This window comes from Jaculus jaculus, chromosome 16, assembly GCF_020740685.1.
Source record: "Jaculus jaculus isolate mJacJac1 chromosome 16, mJacJac1.mat.Y.cur, whole genome shotgun sequence".
In the NCBI taxonomy this organism is placed as follows: domain Eukaryota; kingdom Metazoa; phylum Chordata; class Mammalia; order Rodentia; family Dipodidae; genus Jaculus; species Jaculus jaculus.
The window spans coordinates 14,665,975-14,690,272 of record NC_059117.1 but is presented as its reverse complement, the minus strand read 5'-3'; the positions used below and the strand labels follow the sequence as shown (position 1 = coordinate 14,690,272).

The 24,298-nt window shown below is 49.8% G+C and overlaps 2 protein-coding genes across 11 annotated transcripts in view; one reads left to right on the top strand and one right to left on the bottom strand.

Moving 5' to 3' along the window:
• Positions 1 to 291: 291 nt before the first annotated feature.
• Positions 292 to 12,896, top strand: Ykt6 (YKT6 v-SNARE homolog). Its single transcript, XM_004652904.2, has 7 exons — positions 292 to 482; positions 4,358 to 4,440; positions 6,640 to 6,740; positions 7,979 to 8,083; positions 8,372 to 8,437; positions 10,070 to 10,171; positions 11,088 to 12,896. Exons 1-7 carry the CDS (start codon positions 379 to 381, stop codon positions 11,121 to 11,123), a joined length of 597 nt encoding a protein of 198 aa, XP_004652961.1. The 5' UTR covers positions 292 to 378; the 3' UTR covers positions 11,124 to 12,896.
• A 2,155-nt stretch (positions 12,897 to 15,051) lies between these two features.
• Camk2b (calcium/calmodulin dependent protein kinase II beta) overlaps positions 15,052 to 24,298 on the bottom strand; it is a 116,792-nt gene continuing 107,545 nt past the window's right edge. For 8 of the 10 annotated variants that reach the window (XM_045135678.1, XM_045135680.1, XM_045135679.1 and 5 more), the window contains 4 exons: positions 18,085 to 18,160; positions 17,905 to 17,999; positions 17,466 to 17,699; positions 15,052 to 17,135 (listed from right to left, as the gene is read on the bottom strand). In XM_045135678.1, coding sequence (XP_044991613.1) covers positions 17,467 to 17,699; positions 17,905 to 17,999; positions 18,085 to 18,160 — 404 coding nt within the window. In that variant the 3' untranslated portion in view covers positions 15,052 to 17,135; position 17,466. The remainder of the gene's footprint in view (positions 17,136 to 17,465; positions 17,700 to 17,904; positions 18,000 to 18,084; positions 18,161 to 24,298) is intronic. The other 2 variants (XM_045135684.1, XM_045135687.1) reach the window with 1 other exon arrangement.

The following is a 24,298-nucleotide window of genomic DNA, read 5'->3' as shown; positions in this document are numbered from 1 at the left end:
AGGAGTCGCTCTGGGCCTCTGCTAGGCGCCACGGGCGGCAAAAGAGACAGGCGAGCCCCGAGCCCTCCCGCGCGGCCCCGGGCACTCACTGGACAGCCCGAGGGCCACTTCCGAGGGGGCGGTGCCCGCGCGCCCTCACCGCTTCGTATTTCCGGCCACTCCGGCCTCGCATCCGGAAGCGGGCGCCCCCATCCACGCACGCACGCACGCACGCACGCACGCACGCACGCTCCGCGGCGGCGCCTGGCCGGAACCGGAAGTGCTCCCGGCGCTAGGAGGAAGAGGCCGATGCGGCCCCGTCAGCGGCGGCGGCGGCGGGGCCGTGGCGGTTCTGAGGTGGGGCGGAGCCGCTCGCGCTGAGTGGACCCTGCCGGCGCCATGAAGCTGTACAGCCTGAGCGTCCTGTACAAAAGCGAGCCCAAGGCGGTGCTGCTCAAGGCCGCCTACGACGTGTCTTCCTTCAGCTTCTTCCAGAGGTCCAGGTGAGCGGCCCGGGCGCCCAGGGAGCGGAGGAGCCGGGAGACGGGCGACCCTGCCTCGGCCTCCCCCTCGCCGAGCCCGCCGACCCTGAAGAACTGCCTAGCAGTCCGCAGCAGGGCCCCGAACTCTTTGTTCTTCACATTTCTCTGAAACCCTGCACATTCCCAAGGTCCAGTCCCACCTGTTCTGAACTAATAGGTTGAGACCCAGAGATGTATATATTGGATCTCGCACCCAGTGAATTTTTCTTTCTTTTTTTTTTTGACCAGGGAAGTCTATGTACTGTGTCTTGAGAGCCATCTTTGTGTCTTCTCATGGGACGTTCCAGCAGTTCCATTTGAGAAATGCTGGTGTACATTTTTATGCGTGAAGTCAGAGGCCTCGAGAGGTTCTAGACAGCCAGCTGGGAGAAGTCTATGCGGTGTGCTTTTTAGTAGTTGAGCACTAGTGATGAAAAAGGTTCTGTTCAAGATAAGGAAGGAAGCATTGGGTCTGTAAGGCTTGCACGCTTTTACATGTTTCTGGGGTTCTTTAATTGCAGGAAGGTATGTGTTAGATGCACCACACACACACAGTCCATTTGTGGGCGGGAGTAGAGTGACTCAGGCACGAAAAGAGATGGACCCTACAGGGCCAGTATCTGTGGACATCTTGTGTCAGTCTGGTGGAAACTGCCTTCTGGATTGTTTTCATTGTTTCAGTGCAACTGTTTGTTCTTCATTAGAGTACTTCGCCAATGGCTTGCTGGTTGAATTTAAAACGATTTATTTTGTTGAAACTTTCTTTCCCTTTTAGGTTCTTTGTATTTTTGTTGTATTTAAATTTTTGTTGTGGCAAAATACACACCACAAAATGTCAACCTAACCATTTTCAAACAGTTCACTGCTATTAAATGCATCCATATCGTATAGTCCTCATCATTGCCCGTCTCCACAATTCTTTTCTTGTAAAACTGAATCGTTGAACACTAATTTTCCATTCCCTCCTCGCTTAATAACAGCTGATCCACGTTTTGTCACCATGATTTTGACTAAAGACCATGAGGTCTTCAAGGGAAGTCAACTAGTATTTGTCTTTTTGTGTCACTTTTACATCACTTAGCATAATGTCCTCAAGGTTCATCTATGATGTTGCATGTATCAGTTTCCCTCCTTTTGTGTGTTTGTGTCTGTGTAGAATATATGTGTGGTATATGCATATGTGTGCACAGATGTGCATGCATGCATAGGCCAGAGGAGAATGGTGTAGTCCTCTTACTGCTCATCCGTGTATTGCTTTCCTTGAGAGAGGGTCTCCCTCAGCCCAGAACTGCTGTCTATCAGCGAGCCTCAGCAGTTGTTGGACCTCCATCCCCACTCCTGTGGACTGGGACCACAGATGTGAGTGGTCACACCCAGATTTTTATGTGAGTTCTGGAGTGTCACATTTGGCAGTCTCCAGCTGGAGAGACCCCCATGCTTAAGCAACAAGTTATCTCCCAGCCCCAACTTTTCTTTTCTTTTTTTTTTTTTAAAGGCTACATAATATTTAGTTGCATGTATACAGTATACTTTTTTTTTTTTTTTTTTTTTTTGGTTTTTCGAGGTAGGGTCTCACTCTGGCCCAGGCTGACCTGGAATTCACTATGGCGTCTCAGGGTGGCTTCAAACTCATGGCGATCCTCCTTCCTCTGCCTCCTGAGTGCTGGGATTAAAGGCGTGCGCCACCACCCCTGGATTAGTATATTTTCTTTTTCTTTTTTTTAAGACTTATTTATTTATTTATTTGAGAGAAAGAGAATGGGCATGCTGGGGCCTCTAGCCACTGCAAACGAATTCCAGATGCATGCACTACCATGTGCATCTGGCTTACATGGGTTCTGGGGAGTCAAACCTATGTCCTTAGGCTTTGCAGGCATGTGCCTTAACTGCTAAGCCATTTCTCCAGCCCTACAGTAAATTTTCTTTACCCATCCATCTGCTGATGGACACTTGTGTTGCTTCCACATTGTAGCTCTTAAGAATAATGCTGCTATGAATATGTTTTCACATTTCTCTTCAAGACTCAGCTTACAGGCTGGAGAGATGGCTCTGGGGTTAAGGCATTTGTCTGCAAAGCCTAGTGACTTGGGTTCAATTCCCCAGTACCCATGTAAAGCCAGTTGCACAGTGCCACTTGCATCTGGAGTTTGTTTGCAGTGGCTAGAGTCTCTGGCATGTCCATTCTCTGTCTCTCTTCTCTCTTTCTCTCTGCTTGCAAAGAAATGAAACAAATAAAAAAGACAGCTTATAATTGTCCATGGTGTATATACTGAGAAGTGGAATTGTATTGTTTTTTTGGGCTCCTTCTCAGAGTTGTTCTTAATACTTAGCTTTAATTTTGGTCTCTTGTTTTTGTTGTGTTGTGGCTTTTCTCTGATGATTTTTTAGTGCCAAATTGGCTCTGGTTCTTTCTCCTCCCCCACCCTGTTTATACTAAGAGATATTTTGCTGTAGCCCTTACACCTTGCTTCTTTGGGTATACTAATCTCAGATAATTAGCAGTGACAACACAAAGGGACATCTTTACTAGTGTCTCTTAAAACAACACATGTTCCAGCTGTGCTCATGTTTTGGGGAGACCTCACTTCTATCCTTCATGCCCCTATGATTATTAGGCCCTCAATATATAACCTTTGAATAGTTTGTCAGCTTTTTTGGTCCTTGTAGGCAAGCTCTCCCAATTAATGCAGTTTTTCCTTTGCCAAAATATAGTCCTACTCTGGGGCTGTCTTCATAGTTGTATTGCAAAGGCTTCCTTGCTTGAGGATTTAATTTTTTAAAGGTTATTTATTATTTTCTCTGATTTTTTTGTTTGTTTGTTTGTTTTTCGAGTTAGGGGCTTACTCTAGCTCAGGCTGACCTGGAATTCACTATGTAGTCTCAGGCTGACCTTGAATTCATGGCAATTCTCCTACCTCTGCCTCCCGAATGCTGGGATTAAAGGCATGCGCCACCCGCCGCCTGGCTTTTTCTCTGATTAATTTGATCGTACTATCCCCTCATGATAATAGGTAGCAGTAGTAATACTGTGTGCCAGGCATTGTGCCAGTGCTTTATACATACTTGCTCATTTAACTGTCATGCTGGTCTTGATTTCACCAATGAGGCACATCACAATAATTTGCTTGACTCCTAGCAAGTCTTGAAATCCCAGTTGGGTCTTTAAAGATTATATGGCTTGGACTCCCAGTTAAGAACCCTATTCTGATGGCTGTGACAGCCCTTTCTAGTGCATCTCTAGTTAAAGGTTCCTTCTTAGCACCTGTTGCTGGACCATCTCCTGTAATTTCTTCATTCTGATGGATCTCTCATGTGGAATCATGGCAAACCTTTTTCTTAGCATTTGTAGAGCTGTTTCTCACTTGTCTTTGCTAGGCCATTTCCTTCTGTTCTTTCCTCAGCACCCCAGCAGACTTAAGCTAGCACTTGCTTGGATGTATGTGGCATTGCCAGGATGTGTCCTGTTGCCAAAACATTTAACTGGTGTGTTTTTGCCTGCCTAGACCAGTATGTATTTATCCTGCTCCTTTAGTAAAGCCTTGAGAAGAGGATCTGCCTCCTACTTTTCCACTGGGTTCCAAGTCATGCTTTGTTCAAGATGTTAAATTAATTTTAGGCTTAAAAAAATTCCTCAGAAGTTTCAAAGTAGGTTCTTTTGGTGGCTCAGCACACAGATGTAATTTGAATGGTGAAACATAATATTTGTGTTCATTATAGGCAGTGTTGATTGTTAAGAAGGTTGGGAGGCAATGAAATGAAACCAAGAGGCAGTCTCCTTAATTTAAAACCTCCAAGGTCACTTTACTTTTTGTTGGGGACAAGGTGACAAACATGATAATAAATACATTCTTTCTTAGCGTTCAGGAATTCATGACCTTCACGAGTCAACTGATCGTGGAGCGCTCGGCGAAAGGCAGCAGAGCTTCTGTCAAAGAACAAGGTAGGAGGACCTGCTACCTTCTGAGTATGCTGACCAGCTGCCACACCTTAGGCAGCACACAGTGCTCTCAGTGCCATGGGGAGAGCTACCAGGCCCTGTCCCTTTGCTACTTTGTTCTTAATTCTTGCCTCCTCTTCCTATTTCTGCAGAATTCTATACCCAGTGCTAAAGTTCAAGCTTGCTGTGTAAAATTGCTTCCAGGGAGGCTTGAGAGATGGCTCAACAGTTAGTTGGGCTTCCCATGCAAGCATGAGGTTCCTGAGACCACTTGAATTTTATTTCCCAGCACCCACATAAACAACTGGCATGGCCACACCTATCTGTAATTCTAGTTCTCGGGGGAACAGACACTGGAGATTGCTGGGGCTTGTTAAAAAAGCTAAGCTCTGGAATCAGTAAGAAACGTCTTCTCAGGGAAATCCAAGTGGATGAATGATGAAGAGGGACACTCAGTATTCTCCTCTGGCCTCCATATCAGCACATACATGTGCATCACACCACGCCACACAGACTATGCACAGCTCCCCATCCTCCCATTTTGTTTTCATTTAAACTCTTCCAAAATTTGGACTCACTTAAGCTTAGGGTATAACTCTATACTTGATGGTTGCTAAAAGGCTGAGAAATGATAGGGTGTGAATCTCCTGGATCCATAAGCAAACTTCTCATTCACTCTTTACTTTCCCTCTCCCAGAGTTGCAGATGCTTCTAAACAGGATCTCCAGCCAGTACTCTTGAGATTATAAGGATAGTCTGTGTTCCTTAGATTTGTTATGATTATGATATTTTTTTTTGGACTGGGAATCTGAAAGCTCATTTTTCCCTGTCAGTTTTTAGGCATTTATTTTAAGCTTTTCAATTGCACAGACATGTGCTCACTCCAGCAGCACATATAAAAAAAATTTACACAGACAGATTAGGAATTAGATGAATTTAATAGAAACAGACCACCTCACATGTGTAATGATTTCTTGTGGAGTTACAGAATTGATAATATAAGTATCAGTTGTGCCATAGGCAGTATTGACTATACTGCATGAGGGTTTCTTTTTCTGTGAACAACACAGAAGTTAAATGGAATCATGAATATATTCATGTTCTCTCAGTTCTCCTTCAGACTGTCTGCCCTTTGCAGTTTTGTTTCTTAGGCTGTCCTTCATGCCATGGCATGCCTCTCTTCTGTGGAGTGTGTGTACTGTGATCCTGTGTTTGAACTGTGCTTCTTTGGGAATGTTTGCAAATTCAGATGATTATTTGATTATTTCCCATCCCCCTTCTTTCTGTTCTTACTGATCTCTGTCCTTTCCTGATTTCAGGGCTTATAATCTTTACCTTCTTTTTTTGTTTTTCTGTTGTTTATCATTGAAATCTTCTAGGTCAGAACCTTAAAGCCAAGAAGGTTCTTACTCATAAGCTATAATCCTTATAATTCTCTTACTTTCAGGACATAGTTGGCTATCACATCTCTGAATCCCTTCAAAACGATAAAAATCAACAATCTTATGAATGATGACTATTTTTCAGAGGCCCTTCCACAAACTGTACCATTTGATTATTTGACAGCTTTAGTGCAATAACACTGTGGACTTCAACGAGCAGTGGCTAAATTTTCCATAGACATTTCCCCCTAGTCAGCCACCAAAGGCTAGAGCAGAGTGAGTGGCATTGACATAATACAAAAGTGATTTCTAGTCTTTTGGCTATGCTGAAAACATTTAAGAGGGGCCAGAGATAGTTAAAGGTACTTGTTTGCAAAGCCTGATGGCCTGGGTTTGATTCCCCAGTACCTACATAAAGCTAGATGACCTGGAATTCACTAAGTAGTTTCAGGGTAGTCTTGAACTCATGGTGATCCTCCTACCTCTGCCTCCTGAGTGCTGGGATTAAAGGTGTGCACCACCACACTCAGCTTAATAATATTTTTTTAAAAGACTAGAAAGCAGAGGCTACTTGTATGTGTTGGGCTGAGCTCCTGGGTATGGCCGATGGGACTGTGTTACAAAGCCTCTTCACAAACCCTGTCCAAAGCAGTTGAGGTTTCAGTCTTCACAGTGGCTTCATTTGACTCAGAAAGCAGGAGCTAGAATCATGTGCATGGGCTGATTTGGTGGATTAAAAATATTCTGAAGCCCTTGTGCCGCTGACCACATGTGTGATTTTTTTAAAAATTTATTTATTTATTTATTTTGGTCTCCTTAGAGTATCTGTGCCACGTCTATGTCCGGAATGATAGTCTTGCAGGTGTGGTCATTGCGGACAGTGAATACCCATCCCGAGTGGCCTTTACCTTACTGGAGAAGGTGAGTGTGTGGTGTATGATTTTGCTGAACTACAGTGACAATTGTGAAACATGGTGGGCAGTACCCAAGGATCAGGCTGATTGGTCTTATTGAAGGAATACCACATAATTAATGTTTCTAGCTTATATTAGTTTACATGGGATATAATCAATGTGTCTATAAGAAATATAAATGTACCTTGGACTTTCAGTGTCACAATAGATGCTGCACTTTCCTCCTCTAAAACTGCAGCAGGGAGATTCCTCTGATGATAGCTAACAAGAATTCTGTGACTCTGAGCCTGACCCCTTTAGACAATATATAAACTGCCTTATCTCAGGGGGCAGCCACCTGTACGTCATCTTATTTGACAGAACCCTACACTCATGGATGTAAATCTCTCCCTCTTTAAGCACAAGAGAGTTCAGAGAAAGGGTTGTAAAAGGGATATGAGTCCAGGACAGTCTGAGTTCAGGGCCTCTGACAGTTTTTGGCATTAGCCAGCAGTGTTCCGCACGTGAATAAAGGCGCTTTCCCTCTCAAGTGAATTTTGCCTGATTATTCTCATTGACTCCTTAATCCCTATAACAGTCTAAAAGCTACATTTTCTGCCATCACCTTCTTCCAAACCAGAAGACGATTTGATATCCCTGCCCGTGTTTTTTCCCTGGTGCTGCCCATGCCCCTCATGTGACCAGATTGCTGGGCTCAGGGTCTCTCCTCTGGAATGGGGCCAGCAAAGCCTTGTATCCTGACAGCTGCCATCCTCTTTCCTGAGCTGCTTCTGAAGGTCCTTGCTCTCTTAGTCACTGCCCCTCACATCCCTGATTAGGGCAGTTGCTCCATGATACAACTGGGAATTCTTTCATTTCTTTTGTAGTGCTCATTATACACTTGAAGACAGAGGCCTCCTCCTGTCCCCCATAGCACTAAAACACTTCTCAGCGCATGAAATCTCGTAGTTGCTTAAGTCACCTAGTTCACTTTCTTGAAGAATTAATTATTTTGAATATAAGAGAGCTAGCGTACAATGTGACCACCTGCTTCAGGTGAGGCTTGCATCAGGATGAACATACTTCACTTATGATCCCTATACTATTTATGGGATGTTCTCATCACAAGAAGCATTTCAAAAGAGGATCTTTTGCCATTCTCTGGAGAGCTGGGAGCCACACGTGGGATGAGTGTTTAGGATGAAGCCATGTCACTGAAGGTTCTGGTGAGCACAGATGACTTTCTGAGACTTCTTTGTCTTGCAGGTACTAGAAGAATTCTCCAAACAGGTTGACAGGATAGACTGGCCAGTAGGATCCCCAGCTACAATTCAGTACACAGCTTTGGATGGTTACCTTAGTAGATACCAGGTGGGCTTAAAGAAACTTCCTATAAAGACTATGCTGCTGGAATCTGTATATCCTGAAAAGGCCAGCCACCATGACAGCACAAAACTGTTGCCGTCTTTTCTGTTGACAGTGCTCTTTCGAGCTGTCTATTAGAAAAGTGCAGAGAATTACTGTCATTAGTAAATTCCAGCTCTAGACAAACTTTTTGTTTCTCTATTGTTTTTAAAGGCTGTGTCTTTTTATTATGAAAGTTGATACAGCTTCCTTGGTTTGAGTTTTTATTTTGTTTTTATTTTGGCCCTTTTCTAGAACCCCCGAGATGCTGATCCCATGAGTAAAGTGCAAGCTGAACTAGATGAGACCAAAATCATTCTGGTAAGCAGGGAAGTGCAAGCAAATCTGAGAACCAAGAGACCGACGGATATGCCACTGGCTAAACATGCACACAATCCTTATGTCAGTAGTAACTACAGTGTGCTCTAGGAAATGGTGATGGCCACTCCACCTTCATCATACTCTCCTTTCTTTACCCCTTCTTGGTTAACTGAGCCACCATTTGGAGAGGACCAGGCTGGGAACCAGTGATGAGCCAGGCATGCTAGGCAAGCCTGCTGCCACTGCGCTTCTTTCCAGTTCTGCTGCCGGCCTTCCACTTAACTTTTCGCGGCTGGCTGTGTTGCTCGGTTACATATGGGACGAAGGCGCTTTTGCTAATGCTTCAGCTGGTACCATTTCACATGGGTGTACGGCTTTCTCGTAGTGGCCATCAGGGAGGGAAAAGAGCTGCTGCTACATTATGCCCCTAGCAGCAAGGCTGCTGGTTCTTCTGAGGGCCTCCATCTCTGCACACCTTCAGTAGGTGGCTAATACTCTTATTTTCTCTGTGCAGGATTTGTAGTGATAACAGGAGATAGCCCCTGAGGGACACAGGGTGTATTCTGTCATGGAGTTGTTACTATTAATATAACATACAGTATGTATGAGTCATGTGTAATTGTGAATTTTGAAGAAGCCATAGCTTAAAATGACAAAAGTTGTTGAAATTTAATGTTTTAATCTAGAATATCCAGACATTATCTTTTCACCATGTTATTGGTATAAAAATCACTAGCAAAGGGTTTTGCATACTGAGACTGGGTCTGTGAAATTGTTGTATTTGCACTTGAAGCGTGTCTTTGCACTTGCTCGAGTGTTTAGAAGCACTCTTGACTCCTGGGTCAGATGACACAGCCTTCCCGCTGCTAGTTTCTGTGGCTGCAACTGGATGACTCAGCAGCAGAACTGTATTCTTTCTCAGTTCTGGAGGCTAGACATTTGAGAGTGAGGTGTGGGCAAGGTTGCTTCCTTCTGCGGGCTGGAAGAGAGTCTGTACCAGGCCCTCTCAGTTTCTGCTAGCTGCCGGCAGTCCTTGGGAGTCCTTGTTCTATAGCCGTGTCACTCCAGTTTCTCTTCCACCATCACATGGCCTTCTCTTCTGTATGTGTTTGTATTTTTTTTATGTGGGTTCTGGTTACTGACTTAGGGCCCACCCTAATCTGGCATGATGTCAACTTAACTAATGACATGACTTCCAAATAAGGTCACATTCAGAGGATCCTGGTGGATGTGAATATGAGATAGCCACTACACATCTCAGGACAGGTGTATAGTACCCAGCTTTGGTTTCATCTCCCACAGAAGCCTCTCACTTCTCCATACGTGCGGTCTGCATGTGCATGCCAGTATAGGTACAAATATGCATATGTGCAAGCTTTCTTAGAGCAGTGTTTCTCTGAACTTGTGTTGGGGAAAATACTACATGAAATGTGAGAACTGGGTTCCCTGGAAAGACTACCAGGTCCTGTCCCACCAACTAACTGGGAGTAACTTACAGGACCACATCCCAGTAATGTTGCCTATGTTGGACTGGGGCCCAGAGGAGGTTCTTCCCGAGCTTTCACAAGGGGCTATTGTCAACAGTCACTCACTTACTGAGCACAGCAAAGAGTTCTGTTCTGTCTTGTTTAGCACAACACCATGGAGTCTTTGTTAGAGCGAGGTGAGAAGCTCGATGACTTGGTGTCCAAATCAGAAGTACTGGGAACCCAGTCGAAAGCCTTCTATAAAACTGTGAGTAGCTGCTGCTTGGCCATCGTGGGCATCCCTTCTATAGAGCCATCATAGCTTGTTTCTCTAGCATTCTCCATTAGGGATAATTCCTTTTAATTTAACCAGCATGGTTAAAGGGTTCCACTCTTTGGGATATGGGAGTTTAAGGTAAGTGCTCCCCACTTAGGCATGCTCTCCTGTGTTCCCACTGTTCCCAAAGCTGTGCCTGGCTGGTTTCAGAGCCAGCACCTCTCCCCACATTGACTCCAGGGGTTTTCCCTTCATTTTTTTGTTGGCGGATCAGTTAGGCACATGTCCTTCAGCTGCCAGAATTTCACTAAGAAAGTTATTTGTCCTCTCGTGCATTTCCCTATCTTTGGCAGGGTGGCTCCTGCTGGCTACCTGTTCGTCTAGACAGTATTCATTTTTATCTCCCAGGTGGACAGTAGTAGAAAGGAGCCTGCATGTGTTCACTTACTCTCACTTGCATATTGAAAGAGGTAGCTAAGGGGCCTGAGGACCAGAAAGCAAGGGAGATAGTATAATAGTGGTCACTACAGGTATGAGTAGGGACCAGATCTGTTTTCCGAAAGACCATCCTCCAGAAGAAAACACTACCAAGGTTGTCAGATACCATTGTTGAAAAACAAGATTTAGCCAGTTCAATTTACATTGTTGGTTTGATTCTACCTGGCCTATCAGCAGGAACCTTACCCACATTACTAATAGTACTGGTAGGATGTGAAAAATAAGGATCCCAGACTAGCTATGGAGGATACTCATGTCATCTGAAGACTGTTCCCCTGCTTGCCTCCCTCTATTCTGGTTGGTTCTAGTTTCTTTTTTTCTAACTGCTTCAGTAGATCTCCATTTGTCACACCCTGTATGATTAGGGACTCTTCTCCCCATCTCCTTCAATCCCCTTTTTTCTTTCAAGGCCCGAAAACAAAATTCATGCTGTGCAGTCATGTGACGCAGCCCATAGAGGCCGGCGCTGGATCGTCACGTCACATCAGAACTGCAGCCCCTGGAGGAGAAAAGACGCCCTAGAAGAGGACCTGTTGCCAGGCAGACTGGCCATTTTTATTTTGAAGTTCCCAAGAGGGATGGATGAAGGGTGGGGAGTGTGGTTGTGATTTCTGGAACAAATTTGAAGCCCTCGAAGGTGTATTGTTGGGAAAATGAAACCATAAACTCTGAGTGGCTCCTGTAGGTGCTGGAGGGCTCATTCTCAGCTAACCCTAGAAAGCTCCGCAGGAGGGAATTCAGAGCCTGTTCTTTCTTGATCCTTGGTGTCTTTGGATTTCATTTGTGCATTAATGATATTAACTTCCAGTGAGTGGGTGGGGGGAGGCGTCCCAGGTGATAGGGCTCGGGTAGGCAGAGTTTGAACATTTGGGAATACCTTTTCCTTGTACTGTAGGGTTGGGGGAAGCTTACCATGGTTGTCAGAGCCAGGCCTGTGAATGGCAGTGGTCACTGGGATTCACAAAGTTTGAACCTGTCGAGCTTGCCTGTTTGCAAGGATTGGCGTGTGCCAAGGGTAGGAGCCATTCTAAGCACTTCCACCTAGTGACACAAAGGTGGCCTGTGGGAACTTGGAATGAGCTGAGGTGGGTGGATGAATGGGTTGTAGCTTGACCAGGTTCAGCCCAGGAAAGGGAGCTGTCCTCCAAGTAGTGGAATGGTCAGCTGGAGTGTCGTCTTCGGAAGAACAGCAGACATGCCCAGTGTGGAAGCACACCCACTGTGACTTGCAGTTGGACTTTGAACACTGAGATCAAATTAGTGGGTGCTATTATATCTCAAAGCTGATTTTTATTTGTCTCTCTTGACTGCAAGACTTTCTTGACAACCACCATGAGCCTGCATGTCTGAAAAGTCATTCTTTTGGGCACCAGGAGAGGTTGTAACATCCTGAAGACTTGCAGCCCTCACCTGTGATGTGTCTTTCCAGCACTGGACCACAAAGCCCCTTCCTGGTCAGAGACAGCTGTAGGTTGGTTGAGGCTAAGGGATTAGTCTAAGCAGATGCCAGAACAGCCTAGGGGTGAGCCCAATATACATACACTAGGTCCCAAATCGCCTCTTCGTGTCTTTCTGTGCTCAAAGTGCACTCATAAGGTCCTGTCCCTCTAGAAGCCCCTGTTGGAATGGTGTCATCTACCAGTTTTGAGCCAGAATTGAATCATCCTGATGATCCCTGCTCTGAGCTTGCTGTACTCCCCTGAGAACTTCAGAGTGGGCAGGATGGGGGCTGTCATGAGTTCTGAGATCCCACCTCCTGGTTGGTATATCTGCCATTACCCTATTTCTCTGGGCACTGCCAGCCAAAGTGCTCTTGCCTCCCTCTGTGTCATTTTCCTACTGTCACATTCACCCTCACCCCAGGCCATGGAAGGCACAGATAGCCTGTTTGCTGGTAGGTGAGATAGAGTAGTGTGGACCTGGGATGGTGCCTCTGCCTGCTCTGGAGGATGTGGGGAAGAATAGAGAAGGAGAAAGAAGTGTAAGTTTGTGGGAAGGAGGGGACCTTCACCTACATGTGGATGCCCCACATGGGCAGGAGTAGGTGGGTCTGACTTGGGCCTGTGATGGACCAATGGTTTGCCCTTCATGTCCTCGCTCCCTGTTGTATTCTAATATTAAATCATTTGGCAAGAGTGTATTTTAATAACTGCACCTAACTTCTCTATGTTCTGTTTGAGAGACTCCTATATGGATAAAGCTGTCTTTTGAAATTTTAGTGGGTCCTGTGCTTGCTTTGAGCTTTAGGGGAATCTATGCGTTTATGTGTATGTCTACACATGCACATGTGTACATGTGTGTGTGGAGGCCAGAGAAGAAATTGGGAGTTGTTCCTCAGTCACTTTCTCCACTTTTTTAAGTTGAAATAGGCCTCTCACTGGCTTGGATTTCAGCAGCTAGTCTAGACTGGCTGATCTCAGGCTTAGGAATCTGCCTACCTCCACCTCCTCAGCATTGGGATTATGTCATTTCCATGGGTGCTGGGGGTTGAACTCAGGTTCTCATACTTGCAAGGCAAGCATTGTACTGACTGAGCTATCTCCCCAACCCTTAGAAATCTTTACTCCTGGGCTGGACGGATGGCTTAGCAGTTAAGGCGTTTGCCTGCAAAGCCAAAGGACCCTGATTCGATTCCCCAAGACCCATGTAAACCACATGTTCATGGTGGCGTATGCATCTGGAATTCATTTGCAGTGGCTGGAGGCCCTGGCACATCCATTCTCTCTCTCCCCCCAGCTTTTTTTTTTCCTCTCTCAAATAAAATACATTTTTAGAAAATCTACTTCCAGTCTAGCCTCTAGAAAGAGGCCAGGCACTGCACACCTGTCAACCATAAGATGTGTTCAGAAGCATATTACCTTTTGTTTCTAACCAGCTGAGAGCCTTGGAGTAGGAGCCCTGAGCTCAGAATTTAGCACATGGGAGAGCCCTGGGGAAGGAGGCTCTGTCCAGTTTCATATTCAGTGCAGGCTATCTGACATCACCTGGCTTCCTGCCATGCACTGGTAGAAACTGGCAGGTGCTGGGGAAACCCTGCAAGAAGCAACAGCTAACTTCTACGCATGGAGATGGGAAACTGCAGTCTAGTCTGCCCTTCAGTTTAGGGAGTGGTCTTAACTGGTCATTAGTGGCCAGAGGCCTCTGCAACCCATCAGGTCTCAGCAGATCTTCCTCTCAGCCTGTAATTGTGGTCCTTGTGACCAGAAACCCCTCTGCCTGTCTGGACAAGCAGCCATGGAGCCACTGTGCTGGCCTTTTCTGATCTGTACACCTGGCAGAGCTCAGCGTAACCTAAGCCTTCTTGGGGTGACAGATGTCCAAGGAGCTTTGCCCAAAGTGCTGCTTTGGGAGTGATGAAGTGCCTCGGCCCCATATAGGGTGATTAGCCCTGAGTAAATATCCCTAAAATCCCATCAGTGCTGCCCTGCTGGCATCTACAGAAAGGCCTCAGGAATAATGTATGTTGGAGGCTCAGGATCCGTAGCATGCAGCCACTCTGAGGGAGGCCTGGTCTGGCCTGGAAAGGCTCCTCGGATTACAACTGATAGGCGAGTGGAATCCTAGATACCTGTGCTTGTCAGCACTGCACTTGTGGTCACTGGCCTAAATTTACACTGCCTATATACCCAAGAGCACCTGGCCAGGTGTAGCCCATGGGGACCAGGAAGCTGACCTCAGGAGCTTGCTTATAGAGTGAAAGTGTAACCAGATGTAGGAGGCAGCTGGGGAGTTTGGTCAGTCTTGGATCCCTTGGGATTCTCTGACATGTCATAGCAGACTTTGAACAAATCTTGAGGCAGGATGGGCAGGCTTACCACAAGATACAGTGAAAGTTTTGCCCTGTGCTTGGAATGTAGAGTTTTCTACTTTGCACCCAGGACAAAGCCCACAGACCCCACACCTGACCATGCAGATCCTGAGCCCTCAATGACTGCTTACCTTCTCCACCCCTGCTCTTGGAGTCCCTTTGCCTTCAGCTAAGATCTTTGGCTGAGCCGCTGTATGAAGCCTCTTGACTTTATGTCAGCTGCCTAATTACTATCAGTGTGGCCTGAGTGCCTTCTGTTTAACCCATGAGAGCAGAACTGGGTGGGGCCCTGGAAACGTGCTCTTATTTCTCCAAATAGGCACCATGTATCAAATAAGTCATGAAGGGAGAAACTCAACAGGATACTGGTTTGGGGGCTCCCTGGTGCAGGGAGCTCTACTGGTCTCTGAGGTGATTGATGAAGTCAGAGCCACCCCAGAGCATCTTGGAACCCCATGTTCCTCCACCCTCACCATCAGGGGAGGGAGGGCCCTGAGCCAGTTCTGAGCCCCGGAGTGGGGTGGGAGGGGTCCCAGCATAAAGCAGCCAGCTGTACTTGAAGCAGTTCATCCTGTTTTTTTTTTATTTGCAGTTTCCCGAGACAGAACAAAATAATAATTTTTGTACACCTACAAGGCTCAGAAAGAAAAGACAATGAAACTCAGCAAAAAGAGAGAAGAGGGAGGGTTGCCAGCGCTGCAGGAAGTAATATCCTGCAGCACTGGCCAGCGGCCAGTGCCACCTAGCTAGCAGAGCAGGAGTGGCCTGCTCTTTAGAGAGGGTCATGCAAAAGAATTATCCCTCAGGGGAAAAAAAATCCTCAAATTATCCCAGACAGGCAGCTCTGTGGAAGTAACAAGGTGAGTGGGAGTGGAAGGGAGGAGACCCCAGGACGCCAGAGTAGCTGGCCACAGGGCCTCATGATGTCCGTGGCAAACCCTGCCACTGTTCCATGGCCTGCAGCCACTTGCATGGAGCCTGGCAGATGTTTACCCTGTGTCCATGGATGGGGACAGCTGTCCTGGGCACAGTGTGGATGAAAGGTGGCATCCACTCTCCGTGTCCGTGGGTGGACAGTTCCCTTAAAGTTTAGGATCCTGTGTCCTGTTTCCCACTCCACGCCCCTCCCTTTGCCTGATTTGTGGGGGAAGATAGACAGTCCTGGTTGAAAATGATGTGAATTGAAAATGGGCAGTATTGGGGTGAAGGCCCCTGGACCTTTGCAATCAAGGCTCCTGACCACCTGCACCCAATCTGGCTTCATACCTGCCTCTCCAGCCCAGCTGCCCTCACAATGCCCCCAGTCTCACTGTGGTGTCCACTATCACCAAGGGCCAAGGCCACACATAGTGAGCCCAGGCAGCCGGCACCCGGGAGCACCACTGGACCCTGGACACAACACACTCCTGATGGTCGCTCCCCTCCCGCTGGTGTCCAGGCCCCACACTCGTGTGTCTGTCCCCAGCCTGCCCTTTCTCTAGGCTGCATCCCTGGCCTCACACACTACAGCCCCAACCACTTGGACTTTCAGATGCCACTGGCTGGCTTCTGCTCCAGGCCCAAGTTACGAAAGCACTGCTACTTTAGCAAACACTTGCATGGGCCCCGATCAGCCCAGGACCCTAGCACCTATCTTCTGTCCCCTCTGTGCTACTTGCTGTATCAAGTTCTGAGCCCCCAGCCTCCAAACTTAGCCAGCAAACACCCTAGCAGTCTGTCCCGTCCCCAGCATCTGTGGAGGACTTGAGGCCCCACGGTCCTTGGTAGGATCTGCTCCCAACTGCACAAAGTAGAGCTGCCAAGGCAAAGGACCACTATTGTTCTGCTGTTGGCTGGCAGGGAAGGGACAAGTGCCCCAAGCAAGAAGGCCAGTCTCTGGCCAAGTCCCCTCTCCATGGCTAGATGAGTAGGAATTGCAGCCAGCATGTCTTCTTAGCCAACTCTTGCCAAGCATGTGGCCTAGAGACAAGTTGTGCCCCTCCATGCCTTACTCCCCAGAGAACCGGAGCTGTGAGCCCAGGCCCTGGGGGGCTTCTCGGGTGGCCTTGAGGGCAGGCTTCTGCACATTCCAGGAGGCGAAGGCCGTCCATGCTGGATGGTGGGTCCTTGGCTAGGGGGGCCCCCACCCAGTCGCTCATGGGATGAGGGAAAGGCGGAGGAAGCAGGGACAGCAGCTCTCAGGCACAACCAGCAGGAAAGGAGGCAGCCCCCAGCCCTCCCCGAGACACCTGACTCCGTGAAGGTCGCTGAGCACACACAGGGGCCCACGCGTGGGAACAATACCTACAGACACCAGTCAGCACGCACGCGCACGTTCACACCCTGAGGGTCCCCTAAAGCCGGGAGCGCAATGGACACGTGGAGCTTGGGTGGGGAGCAGCCCCACAAATGCCAGATTTTTACAGCTTTTTCCTTTCTTTAGGTGTTTTTTTTTTTTTTCCATTTCATCCGATGTCAATTGTTTTGTGTGTGTGGTTGTCGCTGTCATCATCTTATTTTAAAAACAAATCACATCTGGTCTTGTTTTTCTGCAGACACAGGCACCAGGGGAGGGGACGAGGCAGACACAAACATGCGACAGGCAGGCCGTGCGCCCAAGGGCGGCTGGGCTCCAAACACCAACTCTGTCCGGTGAAACCAGTCGCAGCTCTGAAACAGGGGCGGGTCACCTTCATCACGCCACCCCCACCCAGAAGACCCGAGGCTTTGCTATCTTCAAAGGGCCCCCAGAGGGAGCAGGCAAATTAATGTCCAGGAAGGGGCCTGCTAGGAGATGTCACAGTGCCCCAAATGCTGTCTGGGCTTTGGTTCTTGAGCCCGTCACTTAAGCAGCCCATGCCTTGGATGCTACGACTTATAAGTGGACCTCAGCACCCACCCTGACCCACCAAACTCTAGTCTGTGCCGGAGCTTGGCTCTCAGCCCCGACACCTAAAGGTGCCCCATACATTTGCTGGCCGTTATCCCCACAGCACTCACCTCACTGCAGCGGGGCCACCGGCGCGCCAGAGCAGTGGAAGTGTACATTCTGCCACTTTCCATCGCGGCGGTGCCACACGCGGGTCTCTTCGGACTGGCTAGTGCGTGGCCGGCCCTGCCCATCAATGTACTGCGTGAGGCGGATGTAGGCAATGCAGGCTGCGTCCTCACCAATGACGTGCACGTGCGGGTTCAGGATGGTCGTGTGAATCGGCTTACTGTTCTTGGCCAGCACTGTGGACAGGTGGGACTCTGTACTGAGAATGCCTGGTGCAGGGCTGTGCCCTCCATAGATGCCTCCAAGCCCAGCCTCCCACCATGGCTCCCTACTGGGAGCTACTGGAATCCATGGCTGGCCCCAGCCTTGCCCCTGACTGAGAGTCTAAGGGGCTCTTCCCATGGTGCCGCCCTTCGTGCCCACCCTAGCTTCCTAACTCACGGTTCTCGAAGTAGAATCTGTGGAAATCCATCCCTTCGACCAAGTTGCCCAAAGCTTCAGGCTCAAATGAGGTCAAGCCTGGGTCACAGATTTTCCTGGGGGGCAAACCCAAGTGAGGAGGGGCCCCATCCTCCATCCTAGTCATCCACAGCCCCCCACCCCGGCCCCCGGGAGACTCACGCATAGGCCTCAAAGTCGCCATTGTTGACAGCCTCAATGAGCTGCTCTGTGGTCTTGATGATCTCCTGTTTCCGGGCTGCAGGAAGGAGAAACGGGGTGACCACCGGGCATTGGCTCATCCTATTCGTGGACACCTCCCAACAGAGTCCGGGTGAGGCATGTAGGAAGAGCTAGAGCTGCAAGTGGCGCCCACAAGGAAGCTGCCACCTTGCCTTCTCTCCCCTCTCTAGAAAGAATGTCCAGGCCTTGGAATCTGTGCCCAAACTGTCCTAATGACACTGCTTCCTTCTGTATCACCAACGGCTTCCTCATTACTAAGTACAACACCTTGTTCCATTTTAAATGACAGAAAACTCCACATTACAAAATTCCTGGAAAATGCAGAAAGGAGCAGGGTGTGGTGGCACACGCCTTGAATCCCAGTACTCTGGAAGGCAGAGGTAGGAGGATTGCCATGAGTTCAAGGCCACCCTGAGACTATAGAGTAGATTCTGGGTCAGCCTGCGCCAGAGTGAAACCCTACCTCAAAAAACAAAACAAAACAAAACAAAAAGCACCAAGGCCTTAACCCTAACCTGCCCTTAACCCTAACCTGGCCCTAATCCCAACCACTGGGCTTCCCAGCAGCTTCTCCACCCAACCTGCCCTCCTGTCCTATCTTCTACATGTGCCTTCTCCGTTCAAATTTCTTTCACCAGTAGATGTGGTCAGAGGCTTCAGGGTTCCCTGGAAGGGGGCCAGGGTGGCTTTTGAGCAAAGACTGAAGGTCAGATGGCCTAGGTCTCTTCACTATTCCTCTCAGCTTCCCCCTTCCACTTGCTCGGGCCATGTGCTGTCTCTGCAGAACCCACACTGACTCTCCTATAAGCCCTGGACCTAATGTTTCTCCTCAGCACTGGCCTTTGAGATGGGCTTTTTTTTTTTTTCTTTAAATAATGATACAGAATTTAAAGAACAGAAGCAGAGACAATGCTGTGGCCCTGGGCACAGTTTCAAGCATTGATGGGCATTCTGGATGCTCACTTGACCAGGTGCCTTCTTGCAGGTGCGATCCTCGCAGGAGGATCGAATTCACAGAGAGAGGCTGCCTGCTGTAAGGAGCCTGGGTGTGTGCTGATATGAGGACATTTGTGTCTGTCTGCCCATGAACACATGAGCGGTTCTCACTTAGGGTCCTGCAGCACCTGGATGGCGACAGCAGAAGTCTCTGTGTGGAACTCAGAGGTCTCAAGTGCACTGTTGTTAAGATTACATCTGCATGTGCTTGTGTGTGCACACACACATGTACCTGTGCAGGACAGCATGCACACAAAGGTCATAACATGGTGTAAGTGTGCATCTGAGTGTGAACACAAGCACATAGTGCATATAGGTGTCCCCATGTTGTGTATATGCATGCTGTGTGGGCATGTGTTTGTATGCGCGTGTGTGTATACTTATAGACTGCCCCTAACTTGACAAGGCACCCCCCCTCTTTTTTTCCTGGGATGGCACCATGCATCCTCTGCCCCCACTACTTCTCCCACACCCCGCAGTGCTCCAGATGTTCCTGCTGCCATCCTGTTTCAGTTTCTTGCCTACCCTTGATTCTAGATCATGTCACTGTTTGCTCACAGGGCAGTGCCCCTATGTTATCCATTCCCTCCCCTGGCAAGGCCGATCCTGAAGATGGTGGAGTGGAATTTGAGCTCCACAGCTCTTTCCCCTCCTCTCCTGCTCTCGGCCCCATATCTATAGGCCAAGTTCAGGGAGAGACCAGGGCTCTGCTGCAGACATGCGATGGCCATTCCTATCCTTACCTTTTGAACCTCTCAGGCAGCACCTGAAACCTCAGTCCCCAAAGCAGTGCCCACTCTTCCCTGATGCAAAACGCTGAGGGTCTACCACACCCCTGGCACCTCAATTTCCCCCTCACATTTTTCTTTCCAGTGGCATCTTGAAATTCAGGCCTGGTCATCTCTGTACTTGTAGCCAGTTTCTTCCCATGTCCCTAAGGCAGGCTGTCCCCTCTGGCCTCCATGCGTCCCAAGTACCTTCTAGTGCTTGCTAACCCTTTGTCACAAACTAAGCTGCCCCTTTCTTCCACTGAAGCCCCTTGGTGCATGGCAGAAGTGTCTGGAATTGTGTGACACTACAGTCACCTTACACTGTGGTTAATGAAACTAATCTTCCAATTAAAGAAGTAATGTTTTCAAAAAACTGTAATTAAAAGTGAGAGTAGCATGAAGAAAATGTTAAGTAAACAGAAGCTGAGATCTGTGATCACAGCACCAATCAGAGAGGATGACTATGCTGTAGTTTGGGAAACAGCATCATTTGGGAGAGCCACCTGCCCTCTTGACTGTGAGGGAAGCTGAGGCTGCCTGCTTGGGGAGGGGGGTGCTTGATCCCTTCTAGCCTGCAGAAAGGCTGCTGCCCAGATACCAGTAAGAATTCTCATGAAGGAGGGATCAGAAAGTCCACACGCAAAAATGACCCAGGTGGGGAAGCCCAAGGCTGAAGATAAGCTGCCCCCACATCATGCAAGGCTAGGGGAAAATTCAAAGTGGTTGGCAGGGTCTGGACCGGTACTCATTCTGTCTACAGCTGTACTGAGGGGAAGTCAGGCAGTCCAGGAAGGTTGCAAGCATCCAGGTGTGACCAGTACTGGTTTGCACCCCACCTGGACTGGAGCCCCCAATCTCACGGCCAGCAGTGGCTGCAGAAGACGGGCATCTGTCCTGGGATCAGCCAGAATCAGCCTGGATCCTGTGTAATCCCAGATTAAGGAAAGAAGCCTGGGATACAGTGAACATGGGCGGGGAGGGGCCTGGGTCTGAAGGGGCTGGGGAGAGCCTGTTGTATCACACAGTAACCCAACGGGTGGGCACTTTCCAAGGAAAGGGGGACTCATGGTTACCACCTGATGTCTCTGTTTTTTACTGAGTGTCTTTCTCCTCTCTGCATAGCATCTCCTGGGAGGGCCAGACGCTTTCACCCAATCCTACTCATAACTCCCCTCTGGCCGTGGCCCCTCCCCAGCCAAGCTCAAGACAGATGCGCAATTGTGCTATGTTCCCTAAGGTGATCAAGTCACTTCACTTAGTGCTTCCCATAGGTCTGCTCTTAGAATACCCACCCGGTACAGACCTAGGATGGGTCATAGTCCAGACTGGCTCCCCAACAAGAGAAGTGAGACCCTTGAGACCAGAGGAGGGGACTCCAAGTAGGACAGGCTGACACTCCCAGGAGCTCTGCCTTGTGCTCATCTGTGGGCATCCCCTCCAGGCCTTTTCAGGAGTGCTAGCTACCGTCCTTCCCAGTCCTGCCCCTACCCCATCACCAGCAAGAACCCAATCACTTGTCTCAGAACCACACCTTTGAGCCCTCCAGCTGACCACACAATGCTCAGGGTTGGGTGGGGGAATGGTGCCTTCCAAAGTCTGCCCCATGCCACCAGGACCACATAGTGTGGATCGGGTACCCTTTTGAGTTTGCTGACTGTGGACAGTGACCTTCATGGGCTGTTACTCCCTCCCCATTTCCCTGACCACCTGCAGTGCCCTCCCCTACCCCCAGGCCTCACATGCAGAAGTGAGGGGAGCAGACCACCCAAAGCCCACCTATCACGGCTACTCACCCAGCCACTGCCCTGCCATGCCAAGGCCCTGGCCCGGCAGCCTCTTCTCTGAAAGCATTTCAGCCCCACCCCCAGCCCTGCGTCTCCCCGGGGCGGGGGCGGGGGCAGCGGTGGCTGCAGCCCGGGATGTCATCCATCCCTGTAAGCGATACTGGCGGGCAGTCGGCAGACAGGCTAAGGATCTGCCAGCCTGTGCCTCTCTCCCCCACCCGCCCTTGCCCCTGGCTGCCCCACAAGTGTGCTCCCCAGTGTCTAGCCTGACAGCTAGAATTCCAGAACTCTCAGGATCCCAGTAGTGAGTTTCTTTTCCTGCCACGCTGGCCAGGAAGGTCCACCTTCACTCAAACAGCCCTGTCCCAAGGGTGTATGCTCTACCGCCTACACTGCAGGGGTCCTGCCCGCCCTCTTCTCCCGTGAGACTGCTGCAGCCACAGGGTAGCAAGTGATCCCAGTGAGCAACCAACCTATCCTTTTGGACACACACCTACATGCACTCATCCACACACACTTACCATCTGTGTGTGTATATGTGTACACACACACACACACAAACACGTCATGACCATTATCTGCATTACTGAAACCCAATGTCTTCTTCACGTGCTTGAAGTGACTCCTCATGACCCAGCAGAAAGATGCTGTGCCCCAAATATCCCCACAAGCTGGTCATTCCCAGTGCCAGACCTGGCTGTACTGTGGTGTTGGGGGGGGGCTGCCCCCTTATGGAGTTGGCAGAGCCACTTAAAGAGCTACTTACATGGGGTGGGCAGGGGGCCAGGGAGAGTCGGAGATGGGCAGGGTGGGGGTCCCTCAGCTTCTGGGGTCCCTGAGCCCCGCCTCACTGAGTTGAGGATATCAGAGATCCTGGGGGCTGGGGTAGAACAGACATACATGAACGTGGGTAGGGGGACATGCAGGAGAGACACCTATGGGCTGAGAGCCAAGCCAGAGAGTTAGGGGGCCAGAGGGAGATGTGGGAGCACAAAGGGGAGACATGGAGGAGATAAGGGACTGGAGAGGATGGAACAGGGTGTGGGAGACAAAGTGGGTGTGGAAGGAGGCACGGGAACTCCAATGTCTTGGTTCAGGGACTGAGCCTGAAGCAGCCACAGGTACAGGGCACTCTCCAAGGAGGGGCAGCGTGGCCTAAAGGAAGCCAGCGGACACGGATGCCGGTAACGGGCCTCAGAAAGTGCCCAACAGGGCGGATCAATGAGTGGATGATGGGGGTGGAGGGACGTTCGGGAAGAAGCATGGTTTTGGTCCACATGGACAGCCCAGGCCAGTGGCAAACCAGAACTCTCTTCTCCTGATGTTTCTTTGCCCATGAGGCCTTAGCTGAGATTCCCCTTCTAGCAACTTCTTTCATCTCTTCCTACTCCAAGGAGTAGTGCCCAGGGCTGGGTACATTAGGAACCCGAGGGCAGTCTGAGAGCAAACTCCTGGGCACTGTGACCAGGGCGAAGTAGGCTGGGTGTGACCTCAGTGAGACTGGAAAACTCCTGGCAGAGATGGACTGAGGGTTCTCAGAAGGACTGGACGGATTATCCACATGTGGGCCTGAGCTGGCAGCGAGGTGAGCGCCGTGCGGGGAGGCAGTTAGGTTGGGCCCTGGAGGGAGAAGCCAGGGAGCTGCCCTGCTGTGTTAGTGCATGTCAGGAGGGCCAGCCAGGCTAGACACCCGAGGGGCGTCCTGTCCTGGCTCAGGGGGAGCTGGGCCGTGCGCGGCAGGTGCGAGAAGCTGGGTGCTGGCCATTCGCAGCGAGCCCTTGGCAGCACAGGCAGCAGGCCTGGGGGCCACTACTTACACGGGGTGGGCAGAGGGCCTAGGAGACCCGGAGACAAGCAGGGTGGGGGCCCCGCTGATAGGGAGCCCTCGGCTTCTGGGGTTCCAGAGCCCCTTCTCACCGAGTTCAGGATGTCAGAGATCCTGGGGGCTGGGGTGGAACAGACAAGATGTGAACACGAGACAGACACAAGGAGATGGTAGAGCTCACAAAAGGGAAGAAGTGGGGGGCCCCTGTTCTCACCCCGAGGGCACCTGGGACTAGTCCTCCCATCCAGGGTTAGTCTCAGCAGCCCCCAGAAGTGGGGCACAGAGAGGCTTGGGTGGGCTCTGGAGGCCTAGGAGTCAAGGCCCAATCCTTCACGGACTGTCCAGTGGCTGTGGGCAAGAAGGTGGGCCTGGGCAGTGAGTGTCGCCTTGGGTCAGCAGGGCCTCTAGCCAGGGCTCACCCAGGAGTGCTGCTCGCTGGCAGGGGTGGTCTTGGGTGCTGTAGAAGGACCGGGCTGGAGCCGGCAGTCCAAGCTCAGCCAGCCCTTGGTTCTTGAGCGTCACCTCAGAAAGGGTTCCCAGGTCCTTCAAGGGTGACCCACACAGCAGTAGGGCCCAGGGTACTTACACGGGGTTGGCAAGGGGTTAATGGGAACCGGAGATGGGCAGGGCAAGGGCCCCTCGACTTCTGGGACTCCTGAGCCCCTCCTCACCAAGCTCAGGACATCAGGGACTCTGGGGGCTAGGGCGGAACAGAGGCAAGTGGGTGGTGGTGGGCACTCAGGAGAAAAAGCAGAAGGAGGACCACGAGGAACTAGATA